Source organism: Eublepharis macularius, chromosome 9, assembly GCF_028583425.1.
Source record: "Eublepharis macularius isolate TG4126 chromosome 9, MPM_Emac_v1.0, whole genome shotgun sequence".
Classification (NCBI taxonomy): Eukaryota; Metazoa; Chordata; class Lepidosauria; order Squamata; family Eublepharidae; genus Eublepharis; species Eublepharis macularius.
Window position 1 is genome coordinate 61,613,504 of NC_072798.1, and position 20,098 is coordinate 61,633,601.

At 46.7% G+C, this 20,098-nt stretch overlaps 1 protein-coding gene across 1 annotated transcript in view; it reads right to left on the reverse strand.

Annotated features, from left to right (window-relative positions):
- Positions 1-20,098, reverse strand: part of TRHDE (thyrotropin releasing hormone degrading enzyme) — a 362,232-nt gene that overhangs the window by 63,511 nt on the left and 278,623 nt on the right. The window contains exon 10 of the mRNA XM_054989042.1: positions 1,786-1,874. Coding sequence (XP_054845017.1) covers positions 1,786-1,874 — 89 coding nt within the window. The remainder of the gene's footprint in view (positions 1-1,785; positions 1,875-20,098) is intronic.

Genomic DNA, 20,098 nt, shown 5'->3' on the forward strand with positions numbered 1-20,098 from the left:
CTATCTGGATGCAGCCTACATCAACTTTGCCTGATGTCTATAGTGTCATTAGTATCTGTGAGGAAGGGAAATCTTAAGCATATTGGGTTATCTTGAAACACAAAAATTTAAGAGGAGAGTAATTCCTGGAGAATTTGCTCTTGCCTATACCTGTTAAACACGGGGATGCTCTTTCAGTCAGGACCCAGCATTCTTAATAGGAAGACATAATTTTAGATAAATAGCTATCATCCTGAAATGAAGAGCAATCTTATTCACTGCACTTCTGCTTTCTTATAGCAAATAACCTAGAAATATTTGCCCCTTCACTACAGTTCTGTTGGGTTTTGTAAACATTACTAGCATGGATCAGCTAAGCATTTATTGTATTCATGCCCATACACACAAAAAACACTAAATTAAACATCATCTGAAGCTACTCGAAAGAAGCTATCTTGATTGTTACATAACTGAAATGAAAAGATTATTCATGAATCAACACTGCCTTCAAAACATTAGCCATTTCACAGCTTCATAACTGTGGATATAATGTCTTAGAACCATATATAGTAGTTGATTATTGCCGGCTTTGAATTTAACTGTTGGCTTGTTTTTTAATATCATCAGTGAGGCTGAGAACTGACAATGTGAAACATATATGGATTATATCAAGGACAGCATTTTGTGGAAATTGCAACAGATTGACTGGTGTATCAGGGCTGGCAGTTTTGTGAAATAATGGCCTCGTATATCTGACCCGACTCCTCCTACAGTCAAACTCACACCTGACATTAGAAAGCTGGTATGCTTTGATTTTACTGCTGTTAGAGAAGATACAATTCATATATAAACTTCTAGGGTGCTAGGCTCCAGTAGACTATTAGTACTTAATGGGCTGTTAAAGAGCAAAGGGTCAAAGACAGCGTGTCACCCCCTAGTGGAGGCAGAGGATCCTCCACTCCCAGCCTTTGTCCCCACCCCTGCTGCCACTCACCTGGCCACTCATCTGGCAGGGAGCAATGATGTCACTTCCAGAAGTGACATCATCACACCTGCTGGGAACACACATGTGAGAGAAGAGGTCAAAAGGTGAGTGCTAGGTTCCCCCCTCCTGCCAGGAGGATTAGAGGACCTGGCAACCCTACTCTTCAGCTGTGATACAGTATTAGTAGCAAAAATGAGGAAAAACTGCTGGCGTTATGCTACTTGCAAAATGGGGGTTCTATTGGCTTCAGAATTATACAAAAACATTTGAATATAATTGCTTTAGACCTGATTGTTACTACTACAATCTCATAACTAAAAAGGTGATGATAGCAAAAGTTAGCTATCAAAAATATGATCTTTTCAAAGCCCACCATCATTGATTTGCCAAAGCCTCTTTGTGCTATCAGTAAAAGTACTTTAAGGAAGAGTGAGAATTTTTCTAAAATCTTGAACAAACAATGAGTTAGAAAGGGAAAATGTATGAATTTTTAACTGATTTATACTACAGATTTAACACATTTCTTACAACAAAGATAATTTATCTTGCCTTTACATTAAATGAGTTGCATTAATTAACGTGATATGCAAGTCAAAATATAAAATTGTACATATTTCAGATTACCTTGGTGCTCTAAAAACTTTTTATTGTATTTTTGTTAAAATTGATAACACTTTTTAGGTTTTTTAATTTGTATTCTGTTTTTAAAGGAACAGAAATAAGGTTTAACACAAGTAACCTAAGATCAACTGTGAAGAAACAGTTCAGGAAAACACAAGATAGCTTTACGAGATTCCATTGGGAGGAAAGTTTATTTTTACCTGATTTGTTAGACACCCATATAATTGCCTCTGATGAGATGTGGCTCGTATTTCCTACTGCAATTGTTAATGGAATCTGCCATAAGTAGCTGCAAGACAAAGGAGGGGGATCTAAGAACAAAGATACTGAACTGATTCTTCTCACTTAACAACAATCAGGGATTACATCAAAGGAATCAAACAATTTCAGCTGCAGAGCAAAGATTTTGATTCTGCTAAGTTGCTTTGCCTTTAAAGTGATTTTGCTATTGGCAACAAAGCAATGAGAAAGTCATTATCTTTCAGAGAAGTTACCAAATGTATTTTTCAACATACTATTATTATGAAGTACTTTCTAGTAAAATAAAATAAGTTACAAAACAGAGAGGAACCATTTCAACAGAGAGAACAGCATAACTAAAATTAATTTAAAGTGCAGAGGGTCTAAAATGAACATATGTTTTAGTTTAAGTGACAATACCCATTTCTAGTAATGTCGTTTTTTAAATATCTTTTTAAAGGCTTCTGACAATAAAATCCCATCCTTCATTGCTTACTACTTTGTATAATTATTCATATCTCTGTAAATCAAGTGTAAAATGCTCCAGTTTATATCCATTTTACACACTTGAACTGTACTAGAGAAATCAAGCTCCAATATGCTAATGGTACTCAAATGGAACCCACAAAACTTGTATAATCATTTGCTACAAGAGTTCCTTTAAACTAAGTGTACTTTTTAAGATTTGTGAAGATTTCCACAGGGTAAACTGGGGATTTCACCCGCTAACCAAAAGATTTTTTTAAAAAAATAGTCACGGCAATTTTCTTCTAAAAAAGGATTCCCCACCCCCCATGAGATCCAGCAGCTGAAATATAGTCTTGTCTAATGATTATTTTCCCGACAAATGGGGCTCTGTTACTATTTGGTTCTCTTACATTTGGTTGTACGCTGTAAACAATGTAGTTTATATGCAGACTTAACTTTGCAAACATAAAGGAATGTTAATTAGACTCATCCACAGAATCATTATTTATTATTTCTAAGGAGTTGGTAGAAGTGCTTTCAAGAAGTGTGGAACAAGATTGACAGTAAGGCTCATAGTTCCATTTTTCTTTTTTTATATATTCAAGAACATATGTTGTGCTTAACCTTTGGCACACACGTATACTACAAAGACCCATTTAATTGTTTATTACAAAAGTGAGTTAGTGTGTAGAGGCGGGATATTCAGGTCTTTCTGAGGAATAAACATATTTGTCTGAAATATGTGTGTGTGTGTGTGTGTGTGTGTGTGTGTGTGTGCACACACATGTGTGAGTGAAGCTGTTCCATCTTTTCTAAAAGGTAAATCTTTCAGCCTCTCCATCTTGCCCATAAGACCTGCTCCTGTCTTGCCTCAGCTACTTCCATTAACCCAATACATACAAACCATCAAGCACAAACTTGTAGTTAACCCAACCATATGTTCACAGTCTACATGCATACATGACTCAATGAAATAAACAGAGGTATTAGGAGGAACTCAATAAAATATCCTACAACATTATCAAGCAAAAACACATAACCATAAAATATTTCATATCCTGCAGGAAAATTGAGCTTGCGTAATTCTTTTTGAGAGGAAACACACCCAAATTTGTTACTATATTTCAGTTGTTTCAGCTCTGATGGATTGTTGCATGGAATCCAAACATTGTTGCCTGTTTTACTGGCTGCCTCATGCTTTTGATTGTATTTGACTTCCACTACATAATCTGCCTTGAGTCTCAGTGAGAAAGGCAGACTACAAATAACAGAAAGAAGGAAGGACTCTGAACTATAGGACTTCAAGTAAACAAGAGTTTCACAGCCCTATGCTTACCATATAATCAGCAAAAGCAGTTACCAGGGAGAATCATATTTGACCTTTCTCTATAAAAACCCTTGACTAGAAAAAAGCCCTGGCTCCAGAATTACTTGGGCCCCAGTTTAAGGCCCATGGAGGGGGGTGGAGGGGCACAGGGTATGGAGGCTGCCATTATCCAGATCTCCAGATCTTTTGGGAAAACTCTAGCGCTTTAGATCTTTTACAGTCTGTATTCAGACCAGGGCAAGGGACAGAGACAGCACTAGTAGCATTAGTGGATGATTCTTCAGCTAAATATAGACAAAGGCCATGCCTCCTTATTGCTCCTCCTGGATCTGTCTGCAGCCTTTGACACAGTAGACCATGCCATCCTGTTGAGGTGTTTAGAAACAGAAGTGGACATCAAAGGATGTGCCCTGGACTGGTTTAAATAATTTCTCATGGAACAGACTCACCATCGGAGAACAGCTATCTCCAGAACAGGAACTACCTTGCGTGGTTCCTCAGGGCACAAATTTATCTCCCATGTTATTCAACCTCTATGTAAAACCTATAGAACTCATTCACGGCTATGGAGTGAGATGTCATCAATATGCAGATGACACCCAACTCTATATCTCTATATCTATCCAGGTCCCTACAAGATGCAGTAGAAATCTTAGATCGCTGCCTGACAGCCGTGGTGAAATGGCTAAAAAATAACAAATTGAAATTGAACCCAGACAAGACTGAAGTGATGCTTGTTGGGAAGGCATCTATAATGTTTTTTTTATCAGAGACTGGACCAATAGTGATCTAGTATCTTAGCTCTTCCTGTCATTTCTTACGGATTTATGGCTTTGTTTTGCAAGTTAGCCATAACGTTATTTTTTGGCTAATTAGAAGGTTATACAATAGAAATTATGAATATTCAATGAAGCATTAAACCAATTATAGTTTGCTTATGTTATTATGTGAAAAGATCTTAGATATTTGCATATGATAACCTATAAAACTTGCTAATCTAGATAATGAGTTAGAGTTCTGATTGGAAGAGATCTCATGAAGATTAGATGAGATTCTTATTTTTGCAATGTAGGATATGAAAATCTTAATGCAAAATCATAAGAACTGATTATTTTAAACTTAAGAGTTAGTTAGGAAATGTCAGCAAATTTAATTCTGATTGCCTTTCTGTGTTCTATTTTTGTAGGACTTATAATAATAATCATATATATTTTAACTACTAGCTTCATTAAAAATAGAGTGTATTTTCAATAAAAGAAATAAACTCTAACAGGTGTCTGAGTACTATGATTAGAAGAATCAAAGCAATAAAGAACCTTTTGACATATAAATGTACAGATAAGCAAATGGTTCAAAGAACAATTTTGCTTGACAGGTCATGAACTAATTGCCAAACACTATCCAAGAGAAAAAATAAATCTTTCCTTTGGAGTAGTGGAAGCTTAGTTAAGACACAGGGAAGAGAACCTGTTACAATTTCAATCACTGGCCTCCTATAAATACTGAAGAACACAGCTGAGAGAACTGGATCCTGAGGCATTCTATATGTATCACCGAATGTCCTTTAACTTATACTAAACAACAGTTAAATAATCAGATTCTTTGATGGGCAGTTATTAAAGAAATGCTATCACTTCATAAGGGTGGAATTCCCAATTTAACAAAAGGGCCATTCACATTAGAACACAACAAGTGTTCGTTCTCTTTTCCTCCTCCTGATAGCTTCCATATGCTCACCTTTTCCTATGTCCTTTATTCTTCCAACCCCACTAAGCAACAACTTTTATCTGCCACCCCATCTTCACCTATATTTATTAATTCATTTATATATTGCCTTTATACACAGTGGATAAATAGCAGCTTACATCGTTCTCCTTGCCACATCAACCCTTAGAGGTAGGTTAGGCTCAGAGTGTGTGACTGGATCAAAGACAACCAGTAAGCTTCCACAGCAGAGTGGTGATTCAAACATGGGTCTCCCAGATACTAATCTGAAACTCTAATCTCTACACTACTCTGGTTTTGGGGATGAGGCTGGGGCTGCTGTTGAACAGCAGCAAGCAGTTAAACTGTGTGAGTCATGTAAGTCATGTGGTATTAAGTCACCCAGTGTTTGCTCGATCCTCTCTCAAAGGCGAAAACAGCCCTGGAAAGGGCACTGCTCCCTCCCCCCGCCTTTTCCTGAAAGAAACCAAGCCTGGAATGTAGGCTAATGGTTACCTAGCAACAGCCGCTGAGGGCATCTCATTAAAACTACAGGGACTCCTTTTATTATTTGGGGTTTTTCAAAACTCCCCAATGTATTATTTTTAAAATTTCAATTTTTTTTGCAAATGGGGGCATTTTTCAGGTGTGTAGGAAGATCTGTCTTGTCTGTTCATGGCTCCAGTCTCTAGATTTAAGTATCCTCAGATCATGGCTGCTTGGCTATTAGTATAGTATGTAAGATAACTGTCACTGAGGAAAATTTCACATCTTCCACTTTGTCCCTGAGCCAGCTGTAATTTGGCAGACAACTGATCTTATGTAACAATTGGTATCCCTAAACAAGCACCACTATTCCCTTCAAAAGATGTGGTCAGATCAGAAGGGGCTGGAAAAACAACTTGGATAGAAATACACATCAAAACTGCATATGCAACTTGCAAAGATGTGCATGTGAAATTGTTGCTTGGTTGAGTTTTTTTGGTTATTTTAATTATGTTACTCTCCTCAGTCTTTTCTTCCCCCACTTATCTCTTTGGATTTGTTTTTCATTGAAGATCTACTATTGTCCATGTTCTCTTTTTTTCATACTTCAGATTCATTTCCTTCCTCATTTTCTGCTCATTAGAGCACAACTGAAGATATAGCTAAAGAAATTACCAATGCCTATTTATTATAAACACTTCAGTGCTTATAAAAACAATAGTCCGTAGCACAGAAATTAGGATAGCCTGAAAAGGAGGAGCATTATTAATACAATTGCCTTGTTTTAATCAATAACAACAGAATTATTTTATGAAGAACTTTAAGATTCATGAAGGAAAACTAAATAGGGCTCTTGGATCAGTTTTAAATTTTAAGCTTCAAGGCAAGTGATGTTAAATGATGGAAGCAGATTCAATAAATAAAGTGTATTTTGACATTTATTAAAATGCTGAAATTCATAGTTATATTTTGTTTCCATCACGGTTGTGTACATACATGACTATTAACTATATAAGCATTAACAGAAATTCTAACTTTGTGACTAGATTTTTTTAAATGGAGTATGTGAATTCTGTGGCACAAGTGATTGAACAAATACCCTCTATACCAATGGGAAAAAAATTATACAATTCATCTATACATCTGTCAGGTTTCTTGATATTCTATTATTAGAACTATGGATCAATGAAAGAGTTTCAAATGTTGCAAAACAAGGTGGCTCAAAGCTGCTGCGTAAAAGTATTATGTCCAAGTAAAATCGTAAATATTAGTGACTAGGAACAGAGCCCATTGTAAAAATAGATACAATGGGCTCTAGCAGTGGAGTATTGGGATGGCTGCGCTAGCGCGGCCCTTCCAAGGCCCTACAGTTGGTGGAGGGGTGGGAAGGCTGTGTGGGGAGGGAGCCCCCTGCGTTGAACCTCTCTGCCGGCTTCCCGGACCCACAGCCGCCACAGAGGTGGTGGGAAGGCCATCCAGGGGGCTTCCCCCACACTGTGCCTCCCTGCCGGCTCCACAGACAGGCCTCTGAGGAGCTAGAGAGCCAGCGGTGAGGCCACATGGGGGGATTCCCCCGCACTTTGCCTCCCCACCACCTCCACAGGCAGGTCTTTGAGGGGCTGCAGAGCTAGCAGGGAGGCATAGTGTGGCTCTGCAGATGCCAGCAAGGCAGCGGGAAGGCCGCACAGGGGGAGCTCCCCCGTGCTTCGCCTCCTCACTGGCTCCGCAGTCCCTCAGAGGCCTGCCCCCGCCGATTCACTTTTTATCCTGGTGCAGGTGCACCTCAGAGTCCTCAGTACACGTGCGCCAGGATAAAAAGGGACTTGTCAGCAACACAGTTTGCCTTTTATGTCTGCTTCTGGGCATTAGTTATGCTTCTAGGCAGTTATTTTGCATTAGTGAAGAAGCTGAAAAATGAACTTTTGTGTTTACACAAATTACCACCACTAAGTTGCGCGTGCATTCTTGAATATGCTGGGGCATAGCTTAATAGGTGAGAGCCTGTTTGGCATAGCTTAATAGCCGAGAGCCAGTTTGGTGTAGTGGTTAAGAGCACAGGACTCTAATCTGGAGAACCAGGTTTGATTCCTCACTCCCCCACTTGAAGCCAGCTGGGTGACCTTGGATCAGTCACAGCTTCTCTCAGCCCCACCTGTCAGGCTATGGCATTCCAGTTGGCTAGAGTCTGCTTTCCTCTCTTCTGCAAGAAGACAAGGTCTTTTAATTTCAAAAGGTTTTATTAGAAAGACAGCATTCAGGCCCATATGTCCACATTCCAGGACCAAGCAGATCCTGGCTGAGCAAAGCTTTGTTAGGAGTGAGTTACAAAATGAAAGTTGGTACACTTCAAAGTCTCAGATCCCAGCCTCCCCAGAGTTCACATAGCAGGCAGCTTCTCTGTGGGAACGCTGGCTCATCAAGGTCGTCTCAGAAGGAAACAGATAAGACACAGCATCCTCTCCCATGGAAATGTACTTGAAGGGACCTAGAGGGGAGAGAGACTAAACAACTACAGAAATTAATATGGCGTTACACAGGCTACATGTCCCCAGCATGGCAGATCCTGTCTCTATGAGCACTTCCTCTGCCTCTAGTTCCTTCTTCAGTTGGCCTCACTTTTGCGCCTCTCGCCCGTGGCTCGCCCGTGGCACTGGAATAGGGCGCGATGGCGTAGGGGCGGCCGGGGCTGGTGCATGAAGGGGACACTGAGCGGCAAAGTGCCCGCTCCAGCCGCATTGGAGGCATAATCTTTATCGCCAGCGAGTTTCTTGCGCTCCGATGGTCGGTTTTGATCCTGCCTCAGCGGCTTTCAGCTCCTTTTCCAACCGCTCTTTTTCCTGCGTTCCATGTCTGCGAAGCGAGCGCGGGGTTAGAAGTGGGCAAGCCGGAGGCAGCGGGGAAAGGTCTCGGGGAGGGCCTTGAAGGCTTTGAGTTGCGAACTGTCCATCTTGCCCCCGTTTCACATGCAAATCTCACTTCCATTGAGTTTCCTTAGCTTCTTGGTTCATAAGAGCGCCGCTGCCCCCCTTTGGCTCTGGCAGCTCTTGCTGAATTTCCGTGCAGGCCCCCTCCCCTTTCATTGGATCTTTATATTGGTCTCTTAAGGCTGTTATAAATACTTGCAAACTGGTCAGTTCAGGAACTCTAGTAAAGACAGGAGTCACGTCCCCTTCCGCTGTGAAAGTCTCCAGCCTGGCCCCCAGGTACATCCCACTGCTTTCTCCGTTGGGGGAGAGATGGCCCCATTGGATGAAGAATTGGAATGTTTGCACAATAAAGAATCCAATAAAAAAATCCTCATTTGCAGGCATCTCCACTCAACGCCTCTTTTAGCTTAATCTGGTCTCTCGGTAGCTTCTCCTCTCCCATTTGGCCCGGGGTTGGAGCTGGGTTTTTGTTGTTGGGGTAATAATAGCATACTCTGTAAACCGCTCTGAGTGGGTATTAAGTAATCCTGAAGGGTGGTATATAAATCAATTATTATTATTATTATTATAATATTATTATTATAATGTTATTAATTTCTTTACATGGCTGTATTTACAGGCTGCTGTACATGAAATAGTTATAATGTCTGAATCAGCTGTATGACAAACATCATTAAAAATGAATAAGATAAACAAGTGACTATAAGTCTGATTGGGAAGATGGGGAAGTCCAGTTAATTTGGTAAATTCTTTGGAATTTCAGGTATCCATTTCACATATGGAAGCAAATGACAATGTAGACCTAACAAAGCAGTGGAAATGTTAAGATTTTTTTAGAGTGCAATCCTAAACAGAGTTACACACTTCTAAGTCTGTTCACTTCAGTGAACTTACATGGGTGTATCGCTACTTAAGACTGCAATGCTATATTTTCCTTGTCTTGTGTTTAGTGGTTTTTAGAGTGTGAGCATGAGGGCAGAGAGATATTTAATTTTGTTTTTGTACAGCAACTAGAATGTATCACATACTTTTTAATTAGTTATAATTAAATTAGTGGGGGAGGGAAGGCAGCATGGTAAAGCCTGACCTTGTCAGATATCGAAACTAAGCAGAGATAGTACTTGGATGGGCAACTATAAAGAAGACAATGGCAAACCACCTCTGCTTGTCACTTGCCTTAAAAACCCTTGCTGGGGTCGCCATAACTTCATTGCAATTTGGTTGGCATGCACGCATGCACACACCCACACACATACACAATTATGTTAATATTAAAGAGTATAAAGGAAAGTTCCTATTATCTAAATAAAGTAAGCCCTGACCTGAGTAGCTCAGGCAAGCCCGAGCTCGTCAAGTCTTGGAAGCTAAGCAGGGCCAGGCTTGGTAAGTAACTAGATGGGAGACCTCCAAAAAAGCTCATGGTTGCAGAGGCAGGCAATGGCAAACTACCTCTGTTAGTCTCTTGCCTTGAAAACCTCATCAGGGGCTGCCAAAAGTCAGCTATGATTTGATGCCACTTTCCACCACCTGCAAATACAGTAAAAGCTATTTTATCTAGCACTGTTGTAGAATGGGGGGTGCTGGCTAATCAGATGTTCCAGATTTTCAAGCTTATTGCTCTGCTCTGTCCTCAACCCATAGGAATTCAAGACAACCAAACCAGATCCCTTTTGGAACGTCATGGCAAAAGCCATGGATCTCAAACTTTATTGTGAATAATGAACTTCTTACATATACAAGAAACTTTAGTATTGGGGAAAGGTGTTTTAAGGGTTACACTTCCATGTTTTCCACTTCCTCCTGAGCCACGGACCCACCCTGTGCACTAGACAGACAAGTGGAGCAGCTCCTCTGGCATAGCTGATACCCAACTGGCATAGCTGATACAGCTTGGGTGGGCTGCGGGGGAAAGAAGAACTTGAGCTGGCAAAAATCAGCTGGCAATGCTGGCTGTCACAAGTTCAGTTGAAGGCATCAAGCTGACTGGCAGAAAATGCAGGGACAATGGAGGGTTATGGTGGTCGAGACCAGGTAACAAAGTTCTGTATGACAAGTTGCCATGACTTGTCCACTGATCTAAAGGTCTGTATGTGCTCATGTAGAGCACCGTGCAGACACCAGCTTTCCCTTTTCAATACTGCAGTATTGGAAACAACTATGTCAATGGATTTCAAACATTATTGCGAATAATGAACTTCTTACATACACAAGAAGGGAAAGGCTTTTAAAGAATTACACTTCTACATTTTCACATGTAACCCAAGCACACATGATGCTCTAAAATTGCTTTCCCAGGTACTATATCCAGAGGAGTTAGCCGTGTTTGTCTGTAGTTGCAAAACAGTAAAGAGTCCAGTAGCACCTTTAAGACTAACCAACTTTACTGTAGTATAAGCTTTCGAGAATCACAGTTCTCTTTGTCAGATGCATGGAGGGTAAGAAGAAACTGGTCAGATATATAGGTGGAGAGGGGAGGGGGAGTAGATGCAAACGTTATCAGAAGCTACAGATTGCATCTACTCCCCCTCCCCTCTCCACCTATATATCTGACCAGTTTCTTCTTACCCTCCATGCATCTGACAAAGAGAACTGTGATTCTCAAAAGCTTATGCTACAATAAAGTTGGTTAGTCTTAAAGGTGCTACTGGACTCTTTTCGATCCAGGTACTATATACACTATTCTACCAGTGCTCAGCCACATTGTTATAGCTAAACTAAATATACCCTGTTAATAGGAAATAATCAGGAAAAGTGTTAATTCGCACAACCAAACTTGCACGCCAAGTGGATCAACCCATGATAGCCTTCTAACTGCATCACTATATACACCGTAAGTTGAGCAGTGGCAACAAAAATGTGGGTTGAGTTGAGAGCTTGATTGTTTTTACCGTATGCCAGTCTTGGAAAGAATCTGCTAAACCACATTCTTTACATGCCAGATCAGTCATGTGGCTTTGCCCACAATATAGAAAAACAATCAAGCAAAAAGAAATGAAAAGATATGTTAATGCCTCTTTTCATGAAGAACAAGGCATAGAAATGAAGAAGCCTAAACCTATGCATTCTCACTAAGGACTTACTTCTGACTAATGTGTTGGGGACTGCACTGAGCAGAAGTTAAATAACCGAGAGAGAATCTATCTACACCAAGTCTACTGATGCCAGGTACTCCTAAGTGGTTAGAGTGAATGGATCAGTTAATATGACAAGCTAACAGAAGTCAAGCCAAGCCACAGACCTGCAAACAGTCCAAATACTTTAAACGTTTATTAAAATATAAGGTAGTATTGTAAAGGAAGTTGAAAGATTTGGTATTAGTTTAACTACTCCCAATCTTCCAGTTGCCTAAATTGAAGAATTGCAGAACCAGAACCATGATCCATAGGCACACATGTATGAGTAACCATATACAGAATTTCTCATGAAGGAAACACTAAAAAGAAAGAAAAGAAGCCTGCACCTGAGAACTCTGGAAGAGGGACAGCTCTGCCATGTTGACATCATTTCTGCCAGGTCTTGAAGCCCGAACAGTCAAACTTTACATTTAAAATCTGTATGATAAAGCCTGCCAAGTTCATACTTTATATTAAGGTAATTTATAAACAGGATTTGTAGTCGCTTCCAACCATCACAACTGCAATTCAGGTCAAGTCAAACCAGCTAAATACCATCCTGGTAATCACTTGGGAGTATCCAGCACAACTTGTCAGTTCTTCTATATTCCACACCATCTCTGTTTTATGATGTGGGACACTATCTAAGCTTTGTTACTCAGACAGGAGGGCTGTATTGTAGGGAGGGAGGTCTCAGATGTTTCGCTAATGAGTTAGGGAGCCATAAACTTCACCACTATGTTGCCTTACGTGCTATCCGTTGCTTTAAGTATGTGCTATCTGTGCTTCAAGTATCATCCTACTGGGTAGTCATATGTTTTTTACTATCAGTCCTAGAATTGTTTATGCTCTGTTTCAGCATTTCTTCAACTCTGTACTGGATTCTTGCTAATGCTATGTCTTTGTAAATTTGTATTTATTTACCCTACGGCATTGTTTATGGAAATGTCCTTGATACTGACTGTACTAATCTCACACTGTGTAATCCGCCTTGAGTCTCAGTGAGAAAGGTGAACTATAAATGACACAAATAAATTAAATAAATAAAAAGCCAACAATGGCTTAAGCTTAAAAAGAATACAGAATTCAAAAGCTCTATTCTTTGTTTTTCAATAAAAAAAATGGTTCTGCTTGTAAAATTCTAGTCCATTTTAACAACAGCTACAAAAATTATCCTTAGGTAAACATAAAGAGTTTACAAAAAATTTTTATCTATGATTTAGTACAACAGATTTGCCAAAAATGAGTGGTATGAAGGAAAAACAGCAAGTGAATTGCCCTGATTTAAACTATGAAATGCTTTCTGTAGTCACTACTGGTACTCTCAGCCTGTATGATGCAAACTCCCAAGTAACAGATTTAAGCTGCAAGCCTAGAGATCCAAAGCAACTGGGAATGACAGATGTACACCTAGGTAGGTTCTGAAAGTTCATGCTGAAGATAATCAGCCAGTAGAACAGTAAAGATAGTTTTAAATGAGAGTGGCTTTTTCATTCAGCTCAGAGATGGATTGCAACAAAAAGTGTGTAGCTTTGCATCTATGTTCTCTGGCAGCACAAGCACTTTCCCCTTGTCTAAACATACGGTTGTCTAGGGCTATCACCTCTGGCTGCAATGCTATATGGACACTCACTGATTTTCAGGTAGGCAGCCGTGTTTGTCTGCAGTAAAACAGCAGGACTGAGTCCAGTGGCACTTTAGAGACCAACAACATATTCAGTGTATATGTTTTCGAGAGTCAAAGCTCACTGAAGTCAAAGATATATGAAGATGGGAGCTGTGAATCTCACAAGCTTATACTCTGAATATCTTGTTAGTCTCTAAGGTGCCGCTGGACTCAAATAATTGACTTTCAGTTGGTGAGGCCTGATAAAGTAGACAAGGTACTTCAAAGTATGCAGCCCACCATGTCCAGTCTTGACTGTTTCCCCTCGTGGTTAACAGTATCATGCCAGGAGATGATAAATGCATCTACATGGGAGAGTATAGTTCTGACTGCTTTGAAAGAAGTGGTTCTGAGACTCCTTCAGAAGAAGGCATCCCTGGACCCAAATGACCTAAACAAGTACTGCTTGGTTGCTAATATTCCATTTTGAGCAAAGTGTTTGAGCTTGTGGTAGTGGTCTCGAAGAAGAGAGGTTACCTAGATCCATTTCAATCTGGATTCAAGTGTGGCTTTGGGATGGTACCAGCTTTTGGAGTGAGATGTCACCAGTATAAAGATGACACATAATTATTTCTTTTTAAGAGCTAAGCCATGTGAGTCTGTGAAAGTTCTGAATAGGTGTCTGGAGTAAGTAACTGGATGAAGGTCAATAAACTGAAGCTTAATCTGGACAAGACAGAAGTTGCTCAGGGACTGTGGAGACAGCCTGTCCTGGCAGAGGTTGAACTCTCACTGAAAGACCAGGTTCGTAGCTTGGGAATGCTATTGGACCCTGGCCTGCAGTTGGAGGTGTCAGGGCTTGCCACCGCTGCCACTGGGCGTGGCACTGGGCGGTCTGCTCCTGACGTCATAGGGGGGCCAGGGATTCTGCAGGACCCTGCTCTGTGGAAGGAGGGGCGGTATACCTCACCCAGACTCCCTCTCAGTCCACTCGCTGGCCTGCTCAACCTGGCCTGCTTACCCTCTGCGTCCTCTTTCACTTCTTCCTCCCAGAGCTCTCCTCCAAACCTCCACGCTTGCATCACACCGCTCTCACTCCACATCATCACTCCCTACTCACACCCACCACCACAGGGCTCTTCCCAGCCAGCTTTTATAGGGCTTCCTTCTACTGTCCCACCCCTCTTCCAGCCTGGTCTTGGGCTGCACCAAGCAGTTGCAGCTGGGGTAGCTGATCTAGCCCCACTGACCAGCACCAGCTGTGCCTTGTTCCCTGGCTGCCCAGCCTCCCTGCCTTGGCTGATTGCTGCAGGCCTGTCCAGCTGCAGTCCCCTGGCTAGCAGCCTGGCCTGCCTGGCTGAGCTGATGGCTGAAGGTGGGTCCAGCTGCGGCTCCTTGGCTGGTTGCCCAGGGCTTCCTGCAGAGTGCCTCCAATAGCCCCACCTGGAGTGGCTTGGCTTTTGGCAACTCCTGGGCCAGGCTACTATTTTCTAGCTGGGGCGTGGCTTTGGGTTGTTGGGGCTGCTGCTGCTTCTCCTCCTCAGGTAAGGTTTTTGGGTGGGTGACTGCTGGGCCCCCAATCCCTCTGCCCTTGCCCCCTTCTGCCTTGCTTAGTCCCCTTTCCTTCCCCAGGGGAGTGGGACTCGCTGGCCTCCTTCTGTCTCCTCCTGCCTCCTGAGGCCCTGCGCCTTTGCCCCTTGCCCCTGGCACAGGCAGGTTCTGGCTCCATTTGCCCATGGGAGGGGTTGACCTGCTGTTCCCCGGCTGCCCCCTCTGTTTGCCAGTCAGACCGGTTGACCTACTGTCTGCTGGCTGACCAGTTGACCTGCTGGCTGCTGACTGCCCCCTCTGTTTGCCCGTCGGCCCAGCTGACCTGCTGTTCCCTCTTGTCAAGTCTGGGGGCTGGGGCTCAGACCCCGGACACACCCCCCCACTTGGCTTTGAGTTGTGGGGGTCCGGTTCAGCCTCGAACATGCGGGACATGAAGTCCGCGTCCACATGCCGTGCCCCCTGGCGGTATTTGATGGTGAATTGGAAGGGTAGGAGGGAGAGGTACCACCGCAGCACCCTGGGGTTGTGCGCCTTCATGCGATGGAGCCACTGCAGGGGTGCATGGTCTGTCAGCAGTACAAAGGGGTTGTTGGCCAGGTAGTACTGCAGGGCCCCCACCGCCCACTTGACCGCTAGGGCCTCCCGCTCCACCGTGGCATAGCGCTTCTCGGCGGGCTGGAGCTTCCGGCTTAGGAACAGAATTGGGACATCCACGCCATCCCGCTCCTGGGTCAGCACAGCCCCGAGGCCGGTGTCCGAGGCATCTGTGGCCAGTGTGAAGGGCTGGTCAAAGTCCGGGTTCCATAGGGCCGTGGCGTTGGAGAGGGCTAACCGCAGGTCCTTAAAAGCTGCCTCTAGTTCTGGGGTCCACCGGACTTGGTTGGGCAGCCCCTTCCTTAAGCTGTCCGTCAGGGGCGCCGCTCGGGAGGCAAAGTGCGGGATGAACCGCCCGTAATACCCCAGCAGTCCTAGGAATCGCCGAACCTGCTTCTTGGTCTTGGGCTGTGGGGCGTCGGCTATTGAGGCCACCTTGTCCGGTGGTGGCCTGACTCGTCCTCCCCCGACCACAAAGCCCAGGTATTGGAGTTCCTGGAACCCCAGGTGGCTCTTTTTTGGGTTCGCCCTTAGTCCAGCTCGTTGGAGGGCCCTTAAGACGGCTTCCAGGTGTTGGAGGTGGGTGGGCCAGTCGGGGCTGAAGATAATAATATCATCAATGTACGCCATGGCGTACGCCCGGCACTCTCCCAGCACCTGGTCCACCAGCCGCTGAAAGGTGGCTGCTGCCCCATGCAGGCCAAACGGCATCTTCTTGAATTGGAAGAGGCCTTGGGGGGTGGCAAAGGCCGTCTTCTCCCGGTCCTCCGGCCGTACGGGCACCTGCCAGTAGCCCTTTGTTAAGTCCAGGGCCGACAGGTAGCGGGCGGACCCCAGGTGGTCCACCAGCACGTCTGCTCGGGGCATGGGGTAGGCGTCGAACTGGGCCACCTTATTCAGTTCACGATAGTCAATGCAAAACCGGGTGGTCCCATCTGGCTTGGGCACCAGGACTATTGGGCTCCTCCAGGCACTTCGTGAGGGTTCGATTACACCCAGCCGTAGCATCTCGTTTGTCTCCTTCTCCACTGCCTCCCACCGCTTCCTGGGGATGGGGCGCCAGGTAGCCCGGGCTGTCTGCCCCGGGCTGGTCGGGATGGCATGTTGAATCAGGCTGGTGCTGCCCGGCCTGCGGGAGAAGACCCCGGTAACCCGTGCACAGAGGTCTCGTAGCTGGGCCCGTTGAGCTGGATCGAGCTGGGGGTCTACCTTGGGCTCCTCGAACTCTGGGGCTTCGGAGGTCCATGGCAGCTCACTGTCAGGAAGCTCCAACGGGTCCTCGGCCACGCCACACTCCTCTTCTGGGCGCTCATGCCACCGCTTCAGGAGATTCACATGCAGGGTCCTCCGCCGACGCCGGCCAACCCCGCACTGGACTTCGTAAGTAGTGGGGCCCAGCACCCTCCGAATCGGGTAGGGGCCCCTCCATGGGTCCCCTTCCTCTCTGGGGAATACCGAGTGGTGCACCAGGACCTTCTCTCCCGCCTGGAAGGCCCTCATCCGTGCACCCCGGTCGTAGGTGGCTTTCTGCTTCGCCTGGGTGCGAGTCAGTCTGCGGTTCGCCTCGGCTTGGGACTGTTGCACCCGGTTACGGAGTTGGCTTATGTACTCCCGTGTGGTGGGCGCAGGGCTGCTGGCCTGGGGCGCCCAGCGTTCTGTCAGCCGGGAGAGCATCCCTCTTGGCTTGCGCCCATACAGCAGCTCGAACGGGCTGAAGCCAGTGGAGGCCTGCGGGGTCTCCCTGAGGGCAAACATGAGTGGGTCGATGTACAGGTCCCACTGATGAGGCTTCTCCCGTGTCATCTTCTTCAGGGCCTCTTTGATGGTCTGGTTCAGCCGCTCTGCCAAACCGTCTGTCTGAGGGTGGTAAGCCGAGGTGAACACCTGCCGGATCCCCAAACTCTGGCAGAGTTGGCGCATGGCGGTGGCACGGAACAGGCCTCCTCGATCTGTCAAGATTTCATCCGGCAGCCCCACCATCGCGAAGAACTTGGACAGTGCCCAGACCACCCCCGGGGTCTGCATGGTCCTCAGCGGGATGACCTCGGGGAACCGTGTGGCGTAGTCCACAATCACCAGGGCAAAGCGGTGGCCCCGGGGTGTGCGTGGCAGCGGTCCGATGAAGTCCATCGCGATGCGTTGGAAGGGCGTCCCCATGACGGGTAGTGGGGAGAGGGGGGCCTTCGGTGGGCGGCGGGCTGCCACCCGCTGGCAGGTGGGACACGAGCGGCAGTGGGCCTTCACGTCGGCATTCACGGAGGGCCAGTAGAACTGCTCAAGGATCTTCTTCAGGGTCTTGTGGTGCCCCAGATGCCCGGCCCACGCATGCTCATGGGCCGTGCGGAGGACTTCGGCCCGGTAGGCAGTCGGCACCAATAGCTGGCGGACCTCCCCCTGGCCACTTGGGGCGCGAGCTATGCGAACCCAAACCCCTCCTTGCTTCTCGATGCGCGGGAGCCGTTGGGACCTCCGCTCATCCCGCACTAGCTCCTCCTCACGAGCTGCCGTCTCTCGTAAGCGCTGCAAGGACTCATCTGCCCCTTGGGCGTCACAGAATGGGCGATCGGCCGGGGGCCCCGCTGGGTCTCCAGTCCGTGGTTCTGCCCCTGGTCTGGTGGAGGGACCCTCTCCTGGGTCGTCGGCCTCCTCCACTTGCAGAGCGGTGGCAACTTGGGGGTCTGTCAATTCCCCTGCCGCCTTCAGCCGAGACCCGGCGATCCCTGGGGTGTCTCCTCCCAATTTCTTCGCTGCCTGCTGGAGGAGCCTGAAGAACCCCGGGGCATCTCTTCCCAGCAGCATTGGCACGGGTAGGTGAGCTAACTGGGCAACTTCCATTTGGTGGCGGACCCCTAGGTACTCTATCGTGATTAGGGCCGTAGGGTACGGCTGGGTGCGGCCCATCACATCCATCACCGGGATCCAGCGGTGCACTGGGGTAGCAGCTGGGAGGAGCTGGGGCCGAATTGCTGAGACTGCACTCCCAGAGTCTAACAGGGCTTGTAGGATCAGCCGGCCTATCTTCACGGTGGCGCATAGACTCTGCACCTGCTTGCCAGGCGGTGGGTTATTTTCCCAAACGAGGGCACAAACCCTTGGCAAGGCCTCTGTGAGCGCGCCGGCTTGCAACCGCAGCTCCGCTGTCTGTGCTAGTTCCACTGGAGCGGCTGGGTAGGCTGCCTCCAGCTTTCCCCACATCCTATCCTGGCGTTCCTCCAGCCACAGTCCAAGCTCCGCTGGGGCGGCGGCCTTGGGAGGCCGCCCCTTGACTGGCGCCTGCGTCGGAACGTCTCTCCCCGTACGGGCCACCAACTTGTCAGGGCTTGCCACCGCTGCCACTGGGCGTGGCACTGGGCGGTCTGCTCCTGACGTCATAGGGGGGCCAGGGATTCTGCAGGACCCTGCTCTGTGGAAGGAGGGGCGGTATACCTCACCCAGACTCCCTCTCAGTCCACTCGCTGGCCTGCTCAACCTGGCCTGCTTACCCTCTGCGTCCTCTTTCACTTCTTCCTCCCAGAGCTCTCCTCCAAACCTCCACGCTTGCATCACACCGCTCTCACTCCACATCATCACTCCCTACTCACACCCACCACCACAGGGCTCTTCCCAGCCAGCTTTTATAGGGCTTCCTTCTACTGTCCCACCCCTCTTCCAGCCTGGTCTTGGGCTGCACCAAGCAGTTGCAGCTGGGGTAGCTGATCTAGCCCCACTGACCAGCACCAGCTGTGCCTTGTTCCCTGGCTGCCCAGCCTCCCTGCCTTGGCTGATTGCTGCAGGCCTGTCCAGCTGCAGTCCCCTGGCTAGCAGCCTGGCCTGCCTGGCTGAGCTGATGGCTGAAGGTGGGTCCAGCTGCGGCTCCTTGGCTGGTTGCCCAGGGCTTCCTGCAGAGTGCCTCCAATAGCCCCACCTGGAGTGGCTTGGCTTTTGGCAACTCCTGGGCCAGGCTACTATTTTCTAGCTGGGGCGTGGCTTTGGGTTGTTGGGGCTGCTGCTGCTTCTCCTCCTCAGGTAAGGTTTTTGGGTGGGTGACTGCTGGGCCCCCAATCCCTCTGCCCTTGCCCCCTTCTGCCTTGCTTAGTCCCCTTTCCTTCCCCAGGGGAGTGGGACTTGCTGGCCTCCTTCTGTCTCCCCCTGCCTCCTGAGGCCCTGCGCCTTTGCCCCTTGCCCCTGGCACAGGCAGGTTCTGGCTCCATTTGCCCATGGGAGGGGTTGACCTGCTGTTCCCCGGCTGCCCCCTCTGTTTGCCAGTCAGACTGGTTGACCTACTGTCTGCTGGCTGACCAGTTGACCTGCTGGCTGCTGACTGCCCCCTCTGTTTGCCCGTCGGCCCAGCTGACCTGCTGTTCCCTCTTGTCAAGTCTGGGGGCTGGGGCTCAGACCCCGGACAGGAGGTTCAAGTCTCCTTCATGGCACATACTGCTTTTTATCAGCTCTGGCTGGATTGAAAGTTACAGCTGTTCCTCAAAAAGTGTAATTTGACCATAGCGATCCATGCTCTGA